Here is a 24,170-nt window from a genome sequence, read left to right on the forward strand (position 1 = left end):
AAAGTTTTCTAAATTAAGGAAATTTTTTCGATTCTTCTTTTGGTATGTATCTTTAACTTATATGTATATACAAATGAATATGTTTGTTTGCTATGCACACATAGACCGTTGGATAAATTGCTATGAAACTCGGCAGTTATGTTAACATATTTCTAACTGTTTTTATTGTCACGACTATGTGTATAGATAGACACTAGGCATTTCTGACATCATCTTTATTCGGAATATCCTATAGGCCGATACATGTTTTGGGCATAAGTCCCTCTTCTGTTGGCTTTACTTCCAGGATATACTGTAGGTAGTGATAACATGTATACATCTTGTTTAAAATTACTTATTTACAATTAAAATGAAAATTACTTTTTACAGTTATAATAAGTAATTTTATACAAAATGTATACATGTTAACATTACCTACAAGATATCCCGGAAGTAACGCTGACAGAACAGGGGCTTTTTCCTGAAACACGGATCGGCCTATAGGATATTTCGAATAAAGATGATGTCAGAAATGTCCGGTGTCTATCTATACACCTAGTCGTGACAATAAAAACAGTAAAAAGAAGACACGGTCTCAGAACACAAATACTTCTAACTTATAACTAATGTCGTTTCGAAGAAACGACATTAGTTACGAAAAGAAAATACAAAACACGGTTAAGAAACGAAAAGAAAATACAAAACACGGTTTCCTCAAGTTATAACTAATGTTTTACGAATCACCCCAAAATATTCATTGAAATTGTATATGTCAATTAATTTGTGCATACATTCGATTCGAATCCACGACCAACTACGAGTGTTTGGTTGTTTTATCTAGATGTAGATAGTATAAGTCTAAACCAATGTTTAAGAAACATGATTTATTTAATTAGTTAATCAACTAATCTAAATTGTGTATGTGTTTGGGTGTTCACCTGTAAAACAAAATCCTTTCAGGTTATAGTCTGACAACACTGTGAAAGCAATAGCATAAACAGTGTAGAGTAAATTTTAAAAATTAAAAAGTCTACAAAATACTCAAAGTCCTCTTTTAAACTAACGAGTTAAAATCACTCAGTTTTTCCTGACTTCGAAAAAACTCAAAACTCACAAGTGGAAAGAATTCAAGTTGACAATCACCTCTAACTTTACTAAACCTTTTCACCATATGCATTTCACTTTACAGCCTCATCAGTGGTTTTTTCGTTTAACATTATCTGTGCTCTGATATTCCACTAACATATCCCAGCATGCATCTATGCTGACTCCCGTATTCAAATTAATGGTGTTTGCATAACTAATAATACAATAGAGTTCCACAATACGTCTTATAAGTACGTTTTCTATGCTATACAATATTTTTATATTATCTCGGTCAGGTACAGGTTTTATTACCACATTGTCGATACCAGGGGGATCTTATTCTTTTCAGTCGTATTTCCGCTTCGTGCTATTTCAATCTTATTACGAGTTTTCTTCCTGTCTCGCCGATGTAAACCTTATCTGTACATGTACTGTACATTGTAGTTTATAAACAACTCCGGCCAATCCAAAGGATTCTTCTTAATCGGCTTCTTAATCTCCTTATTCGGCTTTGGTTGGTGTATAGGATTCTTCTAAATTGTAGCATTTCCTTTATTAATTAAATGAATTCTTTTACTAAATCTATTACTTTGTTTCCTGTCAGATTTACTGGGTAGTTTCCTAGGAAATATTTATATTTTTCATAGTTTTTTAACATAAGGAATTTTAACAAATACATTATCAATTTTTATATTTTTAATATTATATCTATTATCAATGTAAAGATCGTGCCATTTATATATAAGGACGTGCCGTTTAAATATATATTGTGGAACATTATTGTATTAATAATAATGCAAATACTATTAATTTGAATACGGGAGTCAGCATAGATGCATGCTGGGATGTGTTAATAAAATATAAGAGCACAGATAATGTTAAACGAAATGACCACTGATGAGGCTGTAAAGTGAAATGCATGTAGTGAAAAGGTTTAATAAAGTAAGAGGTGATTGTTAATTCCAATTTTTTCCACTTGAGTGTTCTGAGTTTCTTCGAAGTCTGGAAAAACTGAGTAATTAAAAAATACTTAAAGTTCTCTTTTAAACTAATGAATTAGTTAGTTTAAAAGAAAACTTTAAGTATTTTTTAGAATTTTTAATTTTAAAAATTTATAAATAACCGATCCCATTGCTCTTATTTCTTTTTATACGTTGATATAGAGTAAGGCTATTTAGTAACTTTATGTTACATGAAAAGGAATTCACAGTACTCTAAGTGGCTTCTTTATAAATGACATGTCACAGTATCGCTAAATAGCTCAGAGTCAATGCCTCCCTTCATTTTCGATATCCTGCAACTTTGACTGTAATAGGACCTCTCCAAAACCAGCAAAGAAGGGGTCCCGATGACAGGTCAAGCTGCAGAATATTGAAGATGTAATTTCTTCAGGGTTATTCGCGAACAGAAACCCTGAAGCATAACTGTTGTTGGTTTCATAGATACGCACTACTATAATATAATGCGGTTTCAAATGCGTACATTTTCATCTTAGAAAAATATAAAGATATTAATTTCAAAATTACTTAGATAATTCAGTATTTTAGAAAAAATCCTTATTATTTATATTTTATTCTTACAGAAAACAAAAGAATTTCAGAGGTTTACATCTCTTTGTACATATTTACTTTGCCATCACATATTTCGAATTTCTTTATATTACATTCGAATTTATCGATAATCTGTTTTATTTTTCTTAACTTTGTTCGTATTCAAGAAAAATGAAAAGAACCTTAGAATATAAAAGAACAAAACAAATATAAAACATGAAATTTAAAAAAACTTTAAAACTGTAAAATTTAAAATTTCAAAAAAAATTTTAATTTGAAATTTCAAATAAATTTTAAAATTTAAAATTTCAAAAAAACATTTAAAGTTTTAAAAAAATTTAAAATTTAAAATTTGAAAGAAGTTTGTTTTTTATTTGTTTATTCATTTTCCATTCGTGTTTTAAAAGAAATTTTTCATTTATTTTTCTGTTTATTTTGTATTTATGTTTAAAAAAATTGTTATTCAATTTTTTTAAAATTGATATTTATGGTAAAAAAGAAATTTGTTATTTATTTGTTTATTCATATTCTGTTGATATTTTAAAAATTTTTTAATCTATTTTTTACGTATTTTCTATTCGTACTTAACAGAAATTTTTCACTTATTTGTTATTTATTTTCTATTTGTATTAAAAAAAATTGTTATATATGAATTATTATATATAACAATTATTATATATATTATTTTAAAAATTTTCTATTTAATTTCATTTATTTTCTATTAGTATTTCAATAAATTTTTTATTTATTTGTTTATTTATTCTCAACTCGTATTTAAAATTTTTATTTATTTATTTGTATGTTTATTTTCTACTTGTATTTAAAAAAAGTTATTTATTTGTTTCATTATTTGCTATTTTTATTCTTAAAAAATTGTCATTTATTTTTTCATATATTTTCTATTTATATTTCAAAGAAATTTTATATTTTTGTGTATTTATTTTTTATTGTATTTTAAATAAATTTGTTATTTATTTGTTTATTCATATTTATTTCTTATTTAAAGAGAATTTTTTATTTAATTGTTACTTATTTTCTATTCATATTTAAAAAGAAGTCAATTTTTCATTTATATACTTGAAATTTATCAATTCTGTCAAAATTTGTTATATTTATTTTATATTATTTCTTCCTAAATGTTCAACTAAATAATAAACATGTAATATTTTATTGTAAAAAAATGTATTTATTAAATTAAATGTTTTTAATAAAAGTTTTTGAATAAATTATCGTTAAATTGTTTTTTAAGAAAATTATTTTTTGCGATTCAATAATATTTTTAGAATTTTAAATATGAACAAAAATCTGTATAAAAATAAAAATGCTAATTAATTTATGGAGCTTCATAAAATATTATTTAATTGAAACTTATAAGTTGTTAATAAATTTAATTCACTTAAAGTGTCCTTTTTTTATTTACTGTATTGCAATATATATGCACAGAGCATCCCAAGTTTACATGCCTACAAAGGTTATAGGTTCACAAGGCATTAATACAAAAGGTCAGTATTTAGGTTTGTCTCAGTCAATAGACAGAGAGTAAGGCAGCAAAACACATCGGTGATCTGCCAAAGGGATAACACTTTACAGAACTTTATATGTGGAAACTGAATTTTGTTTTGGTGTTAGACACATGAAGAAGTCCCAGAACATCACATGGTGGTCAGTCTATTGGTCAGGCACCTACCAATGACCAACTATTAATGTTTAATGGTTTTATTTATTCAGCCACTGGTGGGCTAGATTTGTGTCAGTATATGAAGAGTTTTTGGACACTTTGTGTGAATATACAGAGTAGGCCAACGAAAACGAAACGGCAGTGTGTTCGTGTTCATCCAAGCAAATCGCTCGGACAGGTCGATTTTATTTTCAAGGGGACATCTTATGCAATAAAGTTTTTGAGAATCTGAATATTAACTAAACAAACATTTTTTTCGAAATAAATGTTTGTTTAGTTAATACAAAATAAATGAGTTTTTAAAATTTTTTTGTTGTCTGTTGTATTCAGAATCGCAAAAACTTTATTGCAAAAGATGTCCCCTCGAGAATAAAATCGACCTGTCCGAGCGATGTCCTTGGACGAACACGAACACTCTGCCGTTTCGTTTTCGTTGGCCCACCCTGTATATATACATATATGTTAGAAATTCCTTTGTTAAGCATGATGGAATTCTTTTTATGAGAAAGTAAGATAAAAATTGTGAAGAGCAGAGGTTTGAAGAAATTGTATAATAGTACAAATAGCTTTATTTAAAAAATATTAGCAACTATCTCTCGTGACATAAAGAGCAAAAAAACAAATTTCTCCTGGAGTGGATAGAAATAGGAGCTTTAGGGATTTTACTTACCTACACATAAAGAGATGATGGCTATCGTATTAAAACTAGCAGATGAGCCTGGTGTTGTCAACTAAAAAGTAATGATAGTGAAGATTATAATTATTAGATTACAGCTGACCTTTCCTGTTTGTACTAGGTTTGCCCTTTTCTGAGACTAATTATAGACTTATACGATAAGTCTAAAAATATGTTCGATTTCCCGTAAAACACCGCATCTAAAATAGTACAGTAAAATACGAATTTATGGTAATCCATAATTTTTTTTCATTTATGTTGAGAGAAATGTCAGTAAACTCCATCTTTGTCTGCATTCTCATGACATACTCTGTACTAAATTTCAAATTTCAACTGGTAATTATTTGGGCTCTGAGCGTAATTTTATTATGTTGGGTTATGTGAGTTATACTCGGTTAACACCAGTGGCTTTGTACTATGTCAGACCAGAATCAAGACATAGTAACTGAAACAAAAGTTAAATAAGTGTATTGGTGTGTGTCTGTATTCAGGAATTTCCTCACAATATGACATGTATTCAATACAGTGTAATATGTGTTTCTATTCAATTGTTATCTGCCAGGCTTTTGTATAGTGTGTGTGGTATGAAATCTGTAGAGCAGAGAACGACTGGTACAATAAGCACCCTATCCATCTTCCACTGATGCTTTATTTCCTGGGCGAGTTCTGTATACTTGCTGACTTTTTCAGTGCATGTATTTTGTATATTGTGAGTGTTTGGAATAAATACAGTCGACTCCGCCTAAGTCGACATCCGGATAACTCTTCACTGGTCAGTTACATAGTGAATTTTTTGTGGTCCTGGCCGACTTACATAGGCATTAATGTTATTACCCTTAAAAAACTCGGTTTACTCGACATCGTTTAACTTCTCACCACTGGATAAATCAACATACTTTTTCTGTTTCACACTTTTTAGAATTCTGATAAGTCGACTCTCTCCCTGAAAATGAGTTCACTCCACACAGCTTATTGTACGGTGTTAACTCGTTTTTTTAAGGAGGGGAGTCGACTTATCAGACGTCAAAAAGTGTGAAACAAAAAAAGTATTTTGATTTATCCAATGGTGACGAGTTAAACGATGTCGAGTAAACTGAGTTTTTTAACATTGATAACATCATTGCCTATGTAAGTCGGCCGGGAACACAGGAAGCTGACTAATTAACCTACGGTGACGAGTTATCCGGCTGTCGACTTATGCGGAGTCGACTGTATATCTACATGTGATTTTATTGTGTTTGTCAATGAGAGCGATGTCTGGTCTGTTGTGGTAAATTGTTTTGTCTGTGATTATGGCTTTGTTGTAAAACATTTTGTGCATGTTGTTTTCCAACAGTGTCTGTGGAATGTATTTGTAGTCTGGTTTGTGGATGTTTAGTAATTTAAAACAAGTTCACACCACACAGCTTAACGTCACAGCAGAATTTGATTGTAAATTTTATCACCGTTTATTCTTGCGTTATTTGCAGCAAGTGTTTCACATTTCTCTTAGAAATGAGTATCTAAAACTTAACAACACTTAGGCTAAAGGAAAAATTCAAACTTGTATCTGAATTTGAATATAATAACACTTTGCAAGCCGAATTTGCAAAACAAAAAAACCTTCCAAGAACAACATTGGTGGGAATTCTGAAGAATAAGAGAAAATTAATAAACTTTTTCTTGGGTTGTCGTCATGGCTGTTTCGAAAATGCCAGAGAAAGTCGTTGAACAAAGATGTCGATGATGCTCTGGTAAGTTGGCTAAAGCGAATTTATTCTTTCTTCTTTTTGTTTATTAGGTAGAACAACGTAAGTACATACCTAGTATCGCTATGCATAACTATGTAAATAGAACTTAGACAAAATTACAGTAATGTCACTATAATGATAATTAGTTACAGTATGCACGGAATTACAAAATAAAAAGAAAATAGGGAAATAAAGTAAATGTCGTGACCGTGTTACAAACATTAAAGAATTAAGATCGCGTTATGAAAATAAGCTTGTAATTACAACTAGTACAGAAGATAAAATATAAAATTTAAAATGTTAAAAAGTAACGCTATTTACATATATGTACTGATATAGTTAACAGTGGAACAATACATTATTTCAATTAATTTACAGACATTTACACTAGTTTTAGCAAAGAAAAAAAAGCCCAACTTCGAATTACAAAGGCATACCATACAGCCCCCAATATTAGTCTCCAAGTAATTGTAAGGAAGGTACCTATCTACAGAATAATTAACTTGCATTGTGATACATGAAAGATGATGAAACGGGAGAGATTTTACTACTGCCAACAATCATCTCTCATGTATCACAATGCAAGTTAATTATTCTGTAGATAGGTACCTTCCTAGCAATTACTTGGAGACTAATATTGGGGGCTGTATGGTATGCCTTTGTAATTCGAAGTTGGGCTTTTTTCTGTGCTAAAATCAGTTTCCTCTTAAGATGTACTTTTTGAGTTAATCTTCCCCAGATACCAGCAGCATATGTAATAATAGACACGAATATTTTGTTATGGATGATGCCTATAGCTTTGGCACCAAGACCCCAGTTGTTTTTGGCCAGACTAACAGAAGTATTAAAAATCAGATTGGTCCATTCAGTAATATATTTAACATTGTCATTCCAAGAAAAGGTTGTCGAGTGCAATGCCAAAATATTTTATATTCTTCACAGTGTGATTGTTCATTTTAATAGTGGGGTCTTTAGCATACAAGTTATGTTGACCTGGTTTTGTAAAAACGATGCCCTTGGTCTCGTTAGGGTTAAAGGTTAGCTTGTCTTTCTGGCATCAGGTGTAAATTTTGTGTAGAATATTGTTAGATCTGTTTTCCACAACTGCTCTTGACCTCCCACCAATCAGAATCGTTACATCATCAGCATATGCTACCATGTGATCCTGGCCAAAGCAGCAATCAAGAAAGCTGTTAACCTCTTAACAGTGAGGGACGTAAATAGACGTCCAAGGCGATCGAGTGGCAGTGGTGAAAGACGTCAATAGACGTTAAAAAATTCTTATAAAATACCTGGACCATTTCGTGAAGTCGTAGAATTTTCACGAGTAGTTGGGTTCTCCAACTTTGTTTTGGAATATCCTTTAGTTCTCGAGAAATTACAATAAAAGAAAGAAAATTAAAATAAATATGAAATTTTAGACGGCCATCTATCGACATAAATCGAATTTAAATCTCCCGCCGTCATCTGATTGGTTAAAAAAATTAATATTCCTAATTGGCTCGCGTCAGAAAAAAGTAGGTGTGACTTCTGTAAATGACGCTATCGGGAGTGCACCGATGCAACCGGAAAAAGTAAACAGCCTACGTCATTAGTCTAACGGTCCTTGTCTGACCTACTTTTCGTAGAATCAACATTGGAGTAAGCTGTAGTAAAACGTAGTAGTTTATAGTAAAACGGTCTTCTCTAATATTCATAGTACTTTGTAAAGCTCGGATTTCAATTTAATAAGTATTATTTAGTTCAGAAACATTATAAATACATCATTAAGTAGGAGAATAACGAAAAACTTTATTTTTTAGTATAATACAATTTACAAAATCGAAAGTTCGTATATCGTAATATTATAAAAAACTACATCGAAACATACAAAGTCACCTAATTTACTTAAATTCAGTTCATTATACAACTGTAGATACTCTTGCCTTCCTCAGTTTCCTCAAAACAAAATTCGAAAACTTCAATTAATTCTATAAATATTTAAGCGCCATTACTATTCGAATTAACTGTAATTACAAATATAACTGAAAAATATTTTCGACATAAACCCTAGGCAATAATTATCAAAACAAAATTCTTCAAGTATAAATTTTTCTGATCGAGTAATATGTAATAATAGTTTTATCTATTAGTCTTGCCATATTCTACTTTCTATGTTCACATCCATTTAGTTTCATGTAATTACACTTTAAATGTAAAAAAATCTACCAACAAATTAGTTTGCTAATAAAGGGACTACTTGCTAATTAAAGTTTGTATTCTTCTTTGACGTAGTTCTACGTTTTAGCACTAAATTGGTAGACATGTCTAAATAACACGCTTATAAACACTAAAAACCATAAATGTCTCGAAACTAGAACTAGATAATTATATGCACAAATAAATTAGTAAACCTATAATACATGCCTTCATTTACATCCAAACAAAGATCAGTTCTCGCAAATTGTCAAAAAATAAATTATTTTCAACTTTTCTTTCTGTAAAGTAGCATATTCTGAAAAACAAGTTCTATATTCAGAGTAAAATTTCCACCTTTTATCCGTTAAAAACAACGCAAAATCTATGAATCCACGTAATAAAAATTTATCGCAGTGAACTTCGAAAAAACGAGAAACACAGAAACACCAAACCGCACGCTATTAAATTTTCCCGCCAATTGATTAATATAGTGATGCTCCTGTAAAAATTTTATCACATGACGAAAAGTTTTAGAATAAATGCTAAAAGTTTTAAAAAATTATTTCATGAAATTCGATGAATTTAATTAATACACAATAACTAAATCTGTTTAATAAAGGTTAATAATTTACTACTATAATTATGCAAATTAGATATAAAAAAGATCGCTGCGCAAATTCTCCCGCCAACTATACGTCATGGAAAAACTTACGATGTCAATGCGATTGAAGCTTTCCCACTAAACACTGACAATTTTATATAATTATTTAATTAATCCAGTCAAATTTAAATAATATAAAATGTCTAGATCTGTTTAATAAAGATTATCACAAATATTATTACAAATATGCAAATTAGATATGAGATAGGTCACTAGGAAATCTCCCGCCAAGATAAAAATAGCTTTCGGTCACGTGTTCACCAAGAAATATGTTTAAAATTTAATTTTTCAGCTTACATAAACCGTACAATAAATGAGTATTTCTTCGAAAGAAGTCGATATACACGAATAAATAATAATTATTTAATAATGCTTTTATCCATTTTAAATTGATATTGTAAAAATTAAGCCATTTAATCTGTGTGGCTTTTATAATTTAGAGTTTCCGAGTATTTTACTGTGAAATTCAATTTAGTAAACAGAAACAAAGTTAGGTTATTAAGTATAAACAGCACAATACAATAATTTATACGTAAGTTGAGTGTAAATACAGAAAAAAATCGAATTATATCAAAGATGGGAGAAACAAGCTTACATCCCCAGAACAGAGCTTATAATTCGTTGTTATTTTCAGCCTGTTTCTACTTCGACTGTTTTTTGTTGGTAAAAAGTTAATGTTTTAAGATGTTCTTAGTGAAGAAACATAAAAGTATCGAAATATAATATTCACACACACAAAAATATTCATGTATGTCGACATTAGAAATTTGAAATCAATTATAGAATGTCCTGGATAGAGATATCGTGTGATTGTCTGTTTCTTCTGTCTTATTTTGTTTTTCTACGTGAAAATAAGATATCTTTTATAACTATTGATAATATAAACATTTTGTTTCTTTATATATTACCTTCAATTACAGCTGCAAACTTTAACACATGGAGCATGTGAGAAAGTATTATTGTATAGATTATTACATTTTTATGAATACACCTGAGACTCGTGACAATATAGGCCTATATTAACCTACTTTAAGTGTCAATATTTTATTTAGAATCATTTTAAACGTTATTATTACATCAAATTATGAAATGGAATGTTCCAAGTATAGGAGTAAGAGGGAGGGGAAAGAAGCCATGCGTGGGGAAAAAATGAGTTTTTATCTAAATTATAATAAAATTTACTTATATTTACGATAAATATCGATAATTTTCTTTTGGAGAAATGTATCTTGATAAAATTAATTATCTATATGAATGAAACTTTCAATAATACATTAGTTACAATGACTGACGTTCCTTTCTTACCCTTTCTGTAGTATGTCTTATTATTAAACATAGTTTCCTAGATTATAGCATAATAATGTGTAAAAAAAAAAAATAGAAAATTCTGTTAATTTGTAAACGCAGATACTATCACATAACAAGCATACTGTATCCTCTGTATATTTAAAGTCAGTTATTCGCGATTGAATTTTTCTAAATAAACCTGTTTAATCCGTAATTTATTTGACAGAAAGAAATTGTTTATGGCCGTATTTCATATATCTAATGTTTTTCTCGTGATATTATTTCTAATATCGGAATAAAATATACATTTCTAATATGGACATACATCAATATTTTTAATTCTGAATATTATATTTCGATACTTTTATCTTTTCTTCACTAAGAACAAAGTACTTTTATTTTGAAAAATTAACTTTTTCCCAAGATAAAACAGTCGAAGTGGGAACCAGGCTGAAAATGACAATGAGTATATGAGCTCTGTTCGAGGGATGTCAGCTTATTCGTCCCATCTTTGATATAATTCGTTTTTTTCTGTATTTACACTCAATTCACGTAAAAATTATTCTATTGTCCTGTTTATAATTAATAGCTTGTCTTTGTTTCTGTTTACTGAATGGAATTTCACAGTAAAATATTCGGAAACTAAATTATAAAAGCCAAACAAATTAAATAGCTTAATTTTTACAATATCCACTTAAAATGGATAAAAGCATTATTACATATTTATTATTTATTCGTGCATATCGACTTCTTTCGAAGAAATAATCATTTATTGTAAAGTTTTTATAAGCTGAAAATTATTCTGTTGTCTTTGATGAAATTTGTTACAGTTTACTAATTTTTACAGAAACATTAAATTTTAAACGAGGACATTAGTTAAAATTTATTAATTTGTACACAAACATTAAACTTTTTGACATATTTCTTCGTATTTCTTGGTGATCACGTGACCGAAAGCTATTTTTATTTTGGCGGGAGTTTTCCCACATTGATCTTTGTCATATCTAATTTGCATATTAGTGATAGTACATTACTAATCTTTATTAAACAGATCTAGACATTTTATATTATTTAAATTTGACTGGATTAGTAAAATAATTATATAAAATTTTTAGTATTTTTCAGGAAAACTTCAATCCAGGATGACGTAAGAGTCATCCATGGTTCGCGGGAGAATTTGCGCAATGATCTTTTTTATATCTAATTTGCATAATTATAATGGAAAATTATTAATCTTTATTAAACAGATTTAGTTATTGTGTATTAATTAAATTCATCGGTTTTTGTGGAAGAATTCTTTAAAACTTTTAGCGTTTATTTAGAAACTTTTTGTCACCTGATGACATTGGACAAGAGCATTTTCGTTTTGTCTATTGTATATGATCAGTTTCGTGAAGTGCGGTTTAATGCTTCTGTGTTTCTCGTTTTTTCGAAGTTCACTGCGATAATTTTTTATTACGTGGATTCATACATTTTGCGTTGATTGCAATGGATATTTAAAGGCGTAAAGTTTACTGTGAATTAGTTCTAAATTCAGAAAGAAAGTTGAAAATAATTTATTTTTTCGACAATTTGCGAGAACTGACCTTTGGATATTACATATGGATATAAATGAAGGTATGTATTATTGGGCTACTAATTTATTTGTGTTTATGTGTATTGTTGTACTGTAACTTAGTTTGTTTTACTATGTTAGAGAAAGTAGGTCACACATTGGATTTCTGACATAAAACTGTCTGCTTTTTCAGAGTGAAGCGGACCCTCTCAGTGAAGTGTGTTTTAGGGAAGTTATGCTTTTATTTCTGATGCATGCCAATGATGAAAATTGTTTTTAAAATTAAATATCGGTCAATGACGATAACATATGTTATAAATGTGAAGATGAATATAAAAATATTTCTACATTTTTTGTTGTTTCTTAAAAATTAATTTATTCAAATTTATTATATGTCAAGTAAGTTTATTTACAAAATGCTAATATTTTAATCCGCTTTAATATTTCGGTGTAAATTTGAACAACGAATTTTAAAATTTTAAATAAAAGATATACTGAAATTTTCTTTTATTTACAATGATTACGTCACTTCTACAGAATGTAGAACACGAGACGACCTTCACCCACATTTCAGTCTGGGGGGAAAGGCCGCCAGTCGTCGTAGTTGTAAACGTAACAACCTTTACGTCATCTATTGTTGTGGATGAAATTCGTTAACTGTCAATTACATTTTCTTGAATTTGATTCGCAAGTTGGAAAAAATCGTCATTACTTAAATGCCTAAAACTTTAAAAAATTATATAAAATTGAAAATAAATTCAAAACTTTTGGAAAAATCGTAACGGATGGAAAATCAAAAAAGAATTTATTATAAATTTTTTTTAAAAAATTTTGCAAAAAATTACCGCGAAAAAAATTCATATATAAAAATATTATATGACAATAAAGAACGATTTTTTCTTTACTAGACGTAACTGTTTAAAATTTTTTTTTCCTAAACGGAAACGAGAAAAACGCGTGGGAAAATTCTTAAAAAATTTCCCACGCTTTAGCTCCACAACTAAGTGGAAGTGCTACGGCTGACTGTTCCACTGTTAAGAGGTTAAATGAAATATTCCATAAGAGAAACCGCAGACATACGCCTGAGTGCAGCCACGAATAATCTCTTTTTGTAAGGTGTAATCTCCATTCTGTGGGATGGCAGTTCTACCTTTCATATAATCCTTTATTAGTTGAAAAAAGTTTCCAGGGCATCTGATGATTTCAAGGCAGTGCAAGACCATAGGCCACCACGCACTGTCAAATGCCTTGGAAATATTTCAACTGATGCCTAAGACATACTTGTGTTGATTGGGAAGCAGTTTAATGTTTTACCGACTTCATTAATGGTATCATTCGTTGTTCTTTGTGGACAAAAAACCATACTGAAGCTCAGACAGTTGGCCGTTTGCCTCTACATGCCAAGGGAGCCTGCTGGCAATGAGATTTTCTAAGATTTTCTCCAGTATGGGAAGAAGTGAGATACGGAGAAACTAATCTGAGTCACCTGGCATAGCGATTGAAATAATTTTTGCAGTTTTCCACACCTTTGGAAAGATTCCATGGCAGAGGCAGCTGCTATATTATATGATGTAAAATATCAGGTTTGATTCCATATTCTTTTGACAATCTCGGCAGTTATGCCATCGATCCTGAGGACTTTGTTTTTGTTGAAATTGTTTATGGTTTCATTACTTTCCTGACACTCAACATCAGGAATTTTGAGAGTGTCTATATCTTTTTGACTACTATTCTTTAGTCCCTTTGGCCATTCTGTGACATCTAGGTCAGTGATTCCCAAACTTTTTCGGTCCACCGCTCCCTTTGTTTCATAAAGTTATACCCAACGCCTCCTAACCCATTTTCTCTTGTGTGAGAAAGGATTGGAAATATTCTTCGGAAAACTTTTCTATGAATCTCACACTTTGTGCCCTTACCGTACATTGTTCTCAACATGTGGAAACCACTAAACGCAATGTTTCCTCTTATCCGTTTAACAGAGGAAAGGGAACGGCTGTCAACGACCCCAACTTCTGCCTTTGGTCACCGTTCAGTACCCTGCCTCCAGTGCCCCCATAGATTTACTCATCGCCCACAGGGGACGGTAGCGCCCACTTTGAGAACCGCTGTTCTTGGTGGTCCTGAAGGCAGAAGCAATTCGTCTGTGCCTCAATAGTATCAATGAGACTGGAGGTATAGTTGTCTCCTACCCTGATGGTACTGAGCATATAATACATTTTTAGCTTGCCTATGCTAAGTTGAGTCAGGTAATCCCAGAGTTTCTTGGTGAAATGCATACAAAAATCATGCCACAAGTTAATTTTTGACTTCTTAATTTTGTCTTTATATTTCTTTTGATGTGTAATGTAGTTCTTCTTGAGATCAGAGCATAGTGGCTCAGTGTGAAAGCACTCATAACACGTTTCGTTCACGTTGAGTACACTGAATGTCTCTTGATCATATTACTGGTTTACATGATGAGATTACAAACCAACATTATTTTATTCTCAAACTTTTTTGTGACATCATAATTTTGAAATCTGTTGTGTCTCCTATTTCACCTATTGTCACACGTTTATTCATGCCAACATAGACTGAGTAATATAATAGTCATTATTAAGACTTTTTCCATGACAACAGTAAAGTAGGTATGTACTAAAGCCTACAAATTTTATTGCGTATTACTATGTATGTGAATATATCGTAATTTTAAATTTAAAGTATAAAAATCCCTTCCTTGTTTATTAATAAGTGACAATTCAGAAACTTAAAAGACAACGTTTCTTAATCTTTGTTTTAAATGCGAATTTTTTATAATCGTTAAAATTCTTAAAAGTACAAAAGAAGACTTGCGCGTTGTCAATCTACACCGGAACAAAGCAACAATTCCTCAGACGTCAACAATAATTGCGTGAGGTTAAATGTAAAGGTTGTGTGTCCTGTGAAACGCTTACATCTTACGTCACATGTCTACAGCAGAAGAAAAAATAAATAAAAATAAATAAATTATGACCTTTAGAAACAGAATTTATCGAAGTCCTTAGAGAAAAAAATATTGGTTAGCAGGTTCGATTTTTGTGGACGTGCTTCCTGTAATTCCTCACATTAATATCAGTGAGATCTACCAGCCATTACTACCAAAATAAAAAGAGACTATATTAAGATGTTCCTCATTCCTCGCCCCTTTTAACATACTGTATCGTACAAGGTGTAAGACTTCTATATAGACACACAGTTAAAGCTGTAACACCTTGATTTTAAGCAGTTTTTGTTGATTTTAAGGATTTTATGTTTTTACTACCTTTATTAGACGAACTTTTTATACATTTAATAAAAATATTTTTATTCCTACAGGTATATCATCATATTATTTTTAACAACATTTTATTACATTGATTTATTTTTTTATTTTATAATTTTTTTCAGTTTTACTTATTATACCCCAAAGTTTTGATAATTATTTATTCCAGCTGTCACTATAATTATGTAATTATATTTTAAAAATTTTTGTACGGGCATGATAAATATAATTTTACACATAGTTTTTACCAATATACATAATAAAATAAGGACAGAAGAGGGCCATAGAGCCGGAAATGCATATCCGTTTTAAATTATAGAAAAAAAATCTGCTTTTTTTCATCAAAAGAGTGTTCCTGTATGATTTGTTCTTAATATTTATAAAAGTTACATGAAATAAGTAATTCACTATTAGCTAATTTTGTTTACTGCCAAATTAACTTCAAGAATAATATTTAGTTTTTAAAAATGAATAATTTACAATTCAGAGTCCTCTCTCAAAACTACCATGAAAGCTTCTGGATTGTCAGAATAGCATTTAAATTATTCTTCGGATATTTCTTTAAATTTTAAATCTTTTTCTCTTCTGGATCCTCGCCAATGTATCAGAAACGCCCCTGTAAAATTACTATCTACTTGTTCTTACAATTTCACGTATGTTTCGTTTCTTATAAACAAGTCTTCGTTAGCTTTAATCATATTATTTAATTTCGTTTATATTTTTGTAAATTAATTTAATGAAATACAGCAATGAAACACACGGGCTTTCTGTTAAGTGATGATGTCTTTCGGGAACATTCTACGGAAAATTGGCCATATTTAGGTATTCGTCGGGAGAAGAAACACCTGAAAAACTCCTTGCAGCATACCCGTTGAATAACTGCCAGTTTCAAATCCTGCAATTCTTTTTTACGCAGGTTTTACTGTAAAATGTTATTAAATTGTATTGTACATTACAAGCAATAAAATTCAGTTTGCTTGCTTACCATCATAAAACAGACGATAACGTATCTACACTGAAATTTATGGCTTAATTAATTTTTTCAGACTCTCGTGTGCAAGAGTAAAAAGAAAAACGTGTTTAATAGTATCAAAAAAAATTTAAATTTTTATATGATAGTATAAAATGTAATATTATATAAAGACAGTAGTCCTCGTTACTTCGCGTGTGTTCGGATATAACGATATTGCGGGATATAACGAGGTGCTACTGTTGTAATACATGTAAAGTTGTTTTTGAAAATGCTATTCCTTAAATATTTATTTAACGCAGTGTCAGAGGAGTAAAAATATGTTTATAACACTGGATGAAGTGCAACCGGTTCAACTAATGTTATTTGTACTTCGATTTTGTAAACTTTTTCACATGCATCAGTTGTTTCAATTGATATGTATATTTCTATTTTATTCTGCATATATAAAGAACAATTAGAAATAATTTAATTTTTTTTATTTCAAACTAGAAAAATAAATTAAACTCAAATTACAGTGTATATTCTGGTGTGTATTTTACTGACCGCGTCTTTCGCCATATTATAGCAAAAGGTCGGAGGAATTACGAGTTCATATCTGTGAAGATCGTCACGTAGGTAAGTCAGTGGATAGAGAAGAAAGATTAATTAAATATTAATAAACTGTGATCTTTAGAAACGTAAAGTATATCGAAGTCCGTAAATAAATAAATAAGTATATATTTGAAATTTTAAAATTACGTTTGGCAGCCATTACAGATATATTTAGAGTATTCTTTAGAATGCTTCCTGTACTCCGCAGATTGGAAAAAGGAAGCTTTAGCGTACGCGATCCACCGGTTGGGAATCTCTTTTCAAGAAAACTAATTTTGTAGTTTACGTAATTAATGTTCACTTTTTCTTGTTTACAGGTATTTCTATTTTTTAGTGTATTTTAAAGTTTCAATTAAAATAACACAATCGCAGATGTAAATAACAAGGAAAATCCATCTAATTCATAAGTATATCATTAGTCTCGTCTTTAGCGGTCTCTGATTTGACAAAGTAAATTTTACATTTTTTTAAAATAACGTAATCTTCACGCCTACTTACATCAAAATATTAATTGTTCTCCCCCTTCTCAGTTTCTGCAATGATTGTACGCTTACTTTAAACTACGATTACAGACAAAACACTTTCTGATTTGGTGGCGTCATATGTTATTATATTATGTTTTAAAAAATTTGTATTTTTAACTATTTTAAAATAGAAAAAAACTTTTAATTTTGAGGATAGGGATGGGTTTCATAAATAATTGTAAATGCTTGTAATAAGTAAAATAGACAATAGCGAGGTTGAAGACGAAGTTTTCAACGCGAAAACGTGTACGCCGGTCGTTCAGCGCTGCTTTCCTGTAAGACTAGAAATTTGACAATGGCGTTTGGAATGTCGAGCATGATTCCACTGACTTTTCAAACGCCATTGTCAAACTTCTACGCTTACAAAAAAGCGGCGCTCAGCGACCGACATACGCGTTTTTACGTTGAAAACTTCGGCCTTAATTTCGCTATTAAGTCTGACCCAAGTGGAGATACGTACGACCGTCGTTATCTTTCCACCCCTTCGACCTTTAACCACCAAAATTTAACAGCATCAATCTTCCTAAAATATAAACCTCCCTGCAAAATTTCAAAAATTTTCGACAGAAAAGCACAAGAGTCATAAAGCTATGAAGAGGTTGAACATTAACATCCATAGATACAGAAAAAAACAATAGAATTTTTTCACATTTCTCAACGTTACAACGTTGAGAAATGTGTGTGTCAAAGTTCCATGAGTCTAAAACTGCAGAAATCTTGAGAAAGGGGGTCATTTTTGACAGATGGCCATACTTTTCGTGTTACATATAAAAGAGCAGAAAAAGTAAAAATGAATGTATTATCTATGTACAAAAAAATTTGATATAATTTGTGAAAGGCTGAACTAAATTTACTTTATGATTTCGCATAATTTGAGATTTCTTAATATTTCTATTTTTAATATTATTAGAAACATTTGTTATTCTATATTATTTCAGTGATATAGAAATTATTTGATCATTCATCACCTTGTTAGCTAAATGACTGATAATTCCACCATAAGATTCATCCTTATTTGCTATTTAAGCCGACTCAGTATTGGTCCACTATTTTATATTATTAAATGAATTATTATACTTAGATAATATAGTTTGTTAAAAGAAAACTATGTGACACTTGTATTTCATAAGATACTGACAGCCACTGGTTATAATCCTATCAAGTACACTTGTATCTGCAATTCTTCTTATAAATGAACATATATCAGGCTTTTAAAAAACAATAATCTTTAAAAAATTGTAAAATTTCTTAAAAATAAACGAGTTTCTAAAATTAACTCTTTTCTATCCGACTTCGAAAGAGCTAAGAACTGAGATGGACACCGTGGAAATTAATAAATACTTCTTACTTTATTATTCACCATCCATGCGTTATCATTCAAAATATCCAAATGCATTTCGCAAATTTCTTTGCCTCTTCAGTGGATATTACACCTTTACAACAGTGTTACATTTATATTCTATCAAATTTTCCCAGCATGCATCTACAGATAACCCGGTATTCAGATTGATGACATTTGCATAATTTTTGATACAATAATGTTCCGCGATACGTCTTGTTACAATATTTTCAAATTTATACAATATTTTGATACTATTTCTATTTATGATACAATTATTATTTTTACAATGTTGATACCATGGAGATTCACTTCGCTTCAGGCGAATTGCCGCTTCATGCTCTTTAACACGTTGTTCAAGCTGTCTTCCCGTTTCTCCAACATAGATCTTACTTTCTGGGCATGTACATATTAGTTTGTAGACGACTCCTGCTGTTTTCAAAGGGTCTTGTGAATGTCCTACTATTCCTCTGTTTACCACATGAATACTTTTGCTTAATCTATTTTTCTGTTCGCCCACTAAGTTGACAGAACAATTATTAAAGTTATTTTTATATTTTTCATAAAACTTTTTAATATATGGTATTTTAATGTATAGGTTTTTACTTTTTTCTTCTTTTACATTATATCTACTTATTGTATAACAATTATACCACTTACGTATTACTTGTTGAGGGTAATCGTTAAGCAGATATTTTTTAAACAGATTTTCAGTTTCAAGTTCTATATGCTTCTGCAATGTCGTTCTGTTGAGGATTTTTCTTAGTTCCATTATAAAAACGTTTCTCTTTATACCTAAAGGACAGTATGATTTATAGTTGATTACTTTATTATTATTACAGATCTTTGTATACTTACGAAACAGTAGTGTTTTTTCGTTTCGTGTGATTGTAACATCTAAATAGTTAATTTCATTATTTTTCTCTTCTTCGTAGGTGAATCTAATATCATTGTTTAAACTGTTCGCATAAGTTTCGATGTTTTGGGCTGTGGTAATATTGGAATCATACAGGATTAATATGTCGTCTACATACCTGGCGTAGAAGGAAATACCTTGGAACTGGAAAATCTTTTGATCTAATGATGTCATGCATATATCTGCAATCTTCGGGCCTATAACGGACCCCATTGCTATCCCATCTTTTTGTCGATAAAAGTCTGTAGAAACCGAAAAATAGTTATTTTTAAAAGCAAATTGTATAAATTCTAAAACGTAATTAGGTAAACTATAATTACTTAAACATTCTAAAATAAAGTTCCACTTAATTGATGGGTACATTGATTTTACATCCAGACTCATAAGTCTAAAGGATTCCTTATTTTGACCATATAACAAATGCGAAATTAGTTGGTCTGTATTTTTTATACTGTAGCTAGAATCTGGTATACATTGTAAATAATTTTTTATATAATGTTCTAAATTATACAATATAGAATATTTAAAATCCACAAGAGGTCTATAAACATTTCCTATTTTATGGGTTTTAAGTCTGATATTAAGTTGCGGTATACGTATCTTGTTAAAATCTATTATCTTTTTATATTCTTGATTTGCAAATTCTTTTTTATATTTCTTCATCAACTTCATTAATCCTTTTTTGATATCTTCGGTTGGGTTATTATGCAGTTGTTCATATTCATCAGTAGATACTATTTCTTTTTTCTTCGATTGTAGATCTGAATTCGTAATAATTATGAGTGCATGAGATTTATCTGCTTTTATGATAGATAATTGTTTATGTTTAAAGTATTTCGTTAATCTATTCATCTTATTAGTTATATTAATTGCTTTTTTGTCTACTATATATTGGTTATACGCACCTTTACCTTTGAACTTTTGAAGATCTTTACTTAAGTGTATTCTCAACTGTTCTTTTTCTTTTGATTTTCCCGAGATTCGCCGAATAGCACTCTCAATTTCTGCTACAACTTCAATTGACTTTGAAAAAATGGGGAAGTTCATATTATCTCCATACGACAATAGTCGTAAGTAATCATTCGGAACATCAACGTTTGTCAAATTTATAATTAATTTATTTAGCCATTCTTCCTTATCTGCTGTTGAGGGGTAATCAAATTTTTGTGTTAGTTTAATACTCTTTTTTACTTTATACTGATCATTAGTATTCTTATTATCACTATTTTTGTTATTGTCATTTTTACTGTTATCAGTTTTCTTCATTAATTTAATTTTTTTAGATAATAAATACATCTGTTTACCTTTTTTCTTTATGACAGACTTTATGATTGATCTTTCTATCTTGACTATGTCGCCATATCGAACGCTGGTTTTGATAGACTTTGGTAGTTGTAATGTTGCTGGCGTATGCTGTTCACGTAAAAAACATTTAAAGTAATTTCTGTCGATCTTCAATCTTTCCATCTTCAGCTTCAGCTCCTCTATTCCCATCATTCTGTTATTAAACTTGTTAAACAAATATCAAGCAATGGGATCGGTTATTGTATATTTAAAAAACAAGTTTAATAACAAATGTGGAAAAGGAGCTGAAACTGAAGATGGAAAGATTGAAGATCGACAGAAATTACTTTAAATGTTTTTTACGTGAACAGCATACGCCAGCAACATTACAACTACCAAAGTCTATCAAAACCAGCGTTCGATATGGCGACATAGTCAAGATAGAAAGATCAATCATAAAGTCTGTCATAAAGAAAAAAGGTAAACAGATGTATTTATTATCTAAAAAAATTAAATTAATGAAGAAAACTGATAACAGTAAAAATGACAATAACAAAAATAGTGATAATAAGAATACTAATGATCAGTATAAAGTAAAAAAGAGTATTAAACTAACACAAAAATTTGATTACCCCTCAACAGCAGATAAGGAAGAATGGCTAAATAAATTAATTATAAATTTGACAAACGTTGATGTTCCGAATGATTACTTACGACTATTGTCGTATGGAGATAATATGAACTTCCCCATTTTTTCAAAGTCAATTGAAGTTGTAGCAGAAATTGAGAGTGCTATTCGGCGAATCTCGGGAAAATCAAAAGAAAAAGAACAGTTGAGAATACACTTAAGTAAAGATCTTCAAAAGTTCAAAGGTAAAGGTGCGTATAACCAATATATAGTAGACAAAAAAGCAATTAATATAACTAATAAGATGAATAGATTAACGAAATACTTTAAACATAAACAATTATCTATCATAAAAGCAGATAAATCTCATGCACTCATAATTATTACGAATTCAGATCTACAATCGAAGAAAAAAGAAATAGTATCTACTGATGAATATGAACAACTGCATAATAATCCAACCGAAGATATCAAAAAAGGATTAATGAAATTGATGAAGAAATATAAAAAAGAATTTGCAAATCAAGAATATAAAAAGATAATAGATTTTAACAAGATACGTATACCGCAACTTAATATCAGACTTAAAACCCATAAAATAGGAAATGTTTATAGACCTCTTGTGGATTTTAAATATTCTATATTGTATAATTTAGAACATTATATAAAAAATTATTTACAATGTATACCAGATTCTAGCTACAGTATAAAAAATACAGACCAACTAATTTCGCATTTGTTATATGGTCAAAATAAGGAATCCTTTAGACTTATGAGTCTGGATGTAAAATCAATGTACCCATCAATTAAGTGGAACTTTATTTTAGAATGTTTAAGTAATTATAGTTTACCTAATTACGTTTTAGAATTTATACAATTTGCTTTTAAAAATAACTATTTTTCGGTTTCTACAGACTTTTATCGACAAAAAGATGGGATAGCAATGGGGTCCGTTATAGGCCCGAAGATTGCAGATATATGCATGACATCATTAGATCAAAAGATTTTCCAGTTCCAAGGTATTTCCTTCTACGCCAGGTATGTAGACGACATATTAATCCTGTATGATTCCAATATTACCACAGCCCAAAACATCGAAACTTATGCGAACAGTTTAAACAATGATATTAGATTCACCTACGAAGAAGAGAAAAATAATGAAATTAACTATTTAGATGTTACAATCACACGAAACGAAAAAACACTACTGTTTCGTAAGTATACAAAGATCTGTAATAATAATAAAGTAATCAACTATAAATCATACTGTCCTTTAGGTATATGGAGAAACGTTTTTATAATGGAACTATGAAAAATTCTCAACAGAACGACATTGCAGAAGCATATAGAACTTGAAACTGAAAATCTGTTTAAAAAATATCTGCTTAACGATTACCCTCAACAAGTAATACGTAAGTGGTATAATTGTTATACAATAAGTAGATATAATGTAAAGGAAGAAAAAAGTAAAAATCTATACATTAAAATACCATATATTAAAAAGTTTTATGAAAAATATAAAAATAACTTTAATAATTGTTCTGTCAACTTAGTGGGCGAACAGAAAAATAGATTAAGCAAAAGTATTCATGTGGTAAACAGAGGAATAGTAGGACATTCACAAGACCCTTTGAAAACAGCAGGAGTCGTCTACAAACTAATATGTACATGCCCAGAAAGTAAGATCTATGTTGGAGAAACGGGAAGACAGCTTGAACAACGTGTTAAAGAGCATGAAGCGGCAATTCGCCTGAAACGAAGTGAATCTCCATGGTATCAACATTGTAAAAATAATAATTGTATCATAAATAGAAATAGTATCAAAATATTGTATAAATTTGAAAATATTGTAACAAGACGTATCGCGGAACATTATTGTATCAAAAATTATGCAAATGTCATCAATCTGAATACCGGGTTATCTGTAGATGCATGCTGGGAAAATTTGATAGAATATAAATGTAACACTGTTGTAAAGGTGTAATATCCACTGAAGAGGCAAAGAAATTTGCGAAATGCATTTGGATAATTTGAATGATAACGTATGGATGGTGAATAATAAAGTAAGAAGTATTTATTAATTTCCACGGTGTCCATCTCAGTTCTTAGCTCTTTCGAAGTCGGATAGAAAAGAGTTAATTTTAGAAACTCGTTTATTTTTAAGAAATTTTACAATTTTTTAGAGATTATTGTTTTTTAAATATACAATAACCGATCCCATTGCTTGATATTTGTTTAATATATCAGGCTATAAG

The 24,170-nt window shown here is 29.9% G+C and overlaps 2 protein-coding genes across 2 annotated transcripts; one reads left to right on the forward strand and one right to left on the reverse strand.

Moving 5' to 3' along the window:
- Positions 1-1,173: 1,173 nt before the first annotated feature.
- Positions 1,174-21,500, reverse strand: LOC136980255 (uncharacterized). Its single transcript, XM_067276345.1, has 5 exons — positions 20,600-21,500; positions 19,946-20,245; positions 19,748-19,882; positions 19,387-19,606; positions 1,174-1,279 (listed from the first exon to the last, which is right to left on the reverse strand). Exons 1-5 carry the CDS (start codon positions 21,498-21,500, stop codon positions 1,174-1,176), a joined length of 1,662 nt encoding a protein of 553 aa, XP_067132446.1.
- A 104-nt stretch (positions 21,501-21,604) lies between these two features.
- LOC136980256 (uncharacterized) lies at positions 21,605-23,227 on the forward strand. The gene has a single exon (XM_067276346.1). The coding sequence runs from the start codon at positions 21,605-21,607 to the stop codon at positions 23,225-23,227; it is 1,623 nt and encodes a 540-aa protein (XP_067132447.1).
- The last annotated feature ends 943 nt before the right edge of the window (positions 23,228-24,170 follow it).

The sequence above is a fragment of the Centruroides vittatus genome, unplaced genomic scaffold (genome assembly GCF_030686945.1).
Source record: "Centruroides vittatus isolate TY-2023 unplaced genomic scaffold, ASM3068694v2 contig_682, whole genome shotgun sequence".
Classification (NCBI taxonomy): domain Eukaryota; kingdom Metazoa; phylum Arthropoda; class Arachnida; order Scorpiones; family Buthidae; genus Centruroides; species Centruroides vittatus.

Coding starts and splice junctions, on each gene's coding strand:
- LOC136980255 (XM_067276345.1), bottom strand. CDS start 21,500: ATGATGGGAATAGAGGAGCTGAAGCTGAAGATGGAAAGATTGAAGATC. Junction 19,607..19,747: donor TTACCCTCAACAAGTAATAC/GTAAGTGGTATA, acceptor CTGTCAACTTAG/TGGGCGAACAGAAAAATAGA. Junction 1,280..19,386: donor AAGCGAAGTGAATCTCCATG/GTATCAACATTG, acceptor TTGTATTATTAG/TTATGCAAACACCATTAATT.
- LOC136980256 (XM_067276346.1), top strand. CDS start 21,605: ATGGAAAGATTGAAGATCGACAGAAATTACTTTAAATGTTTTTTACGT.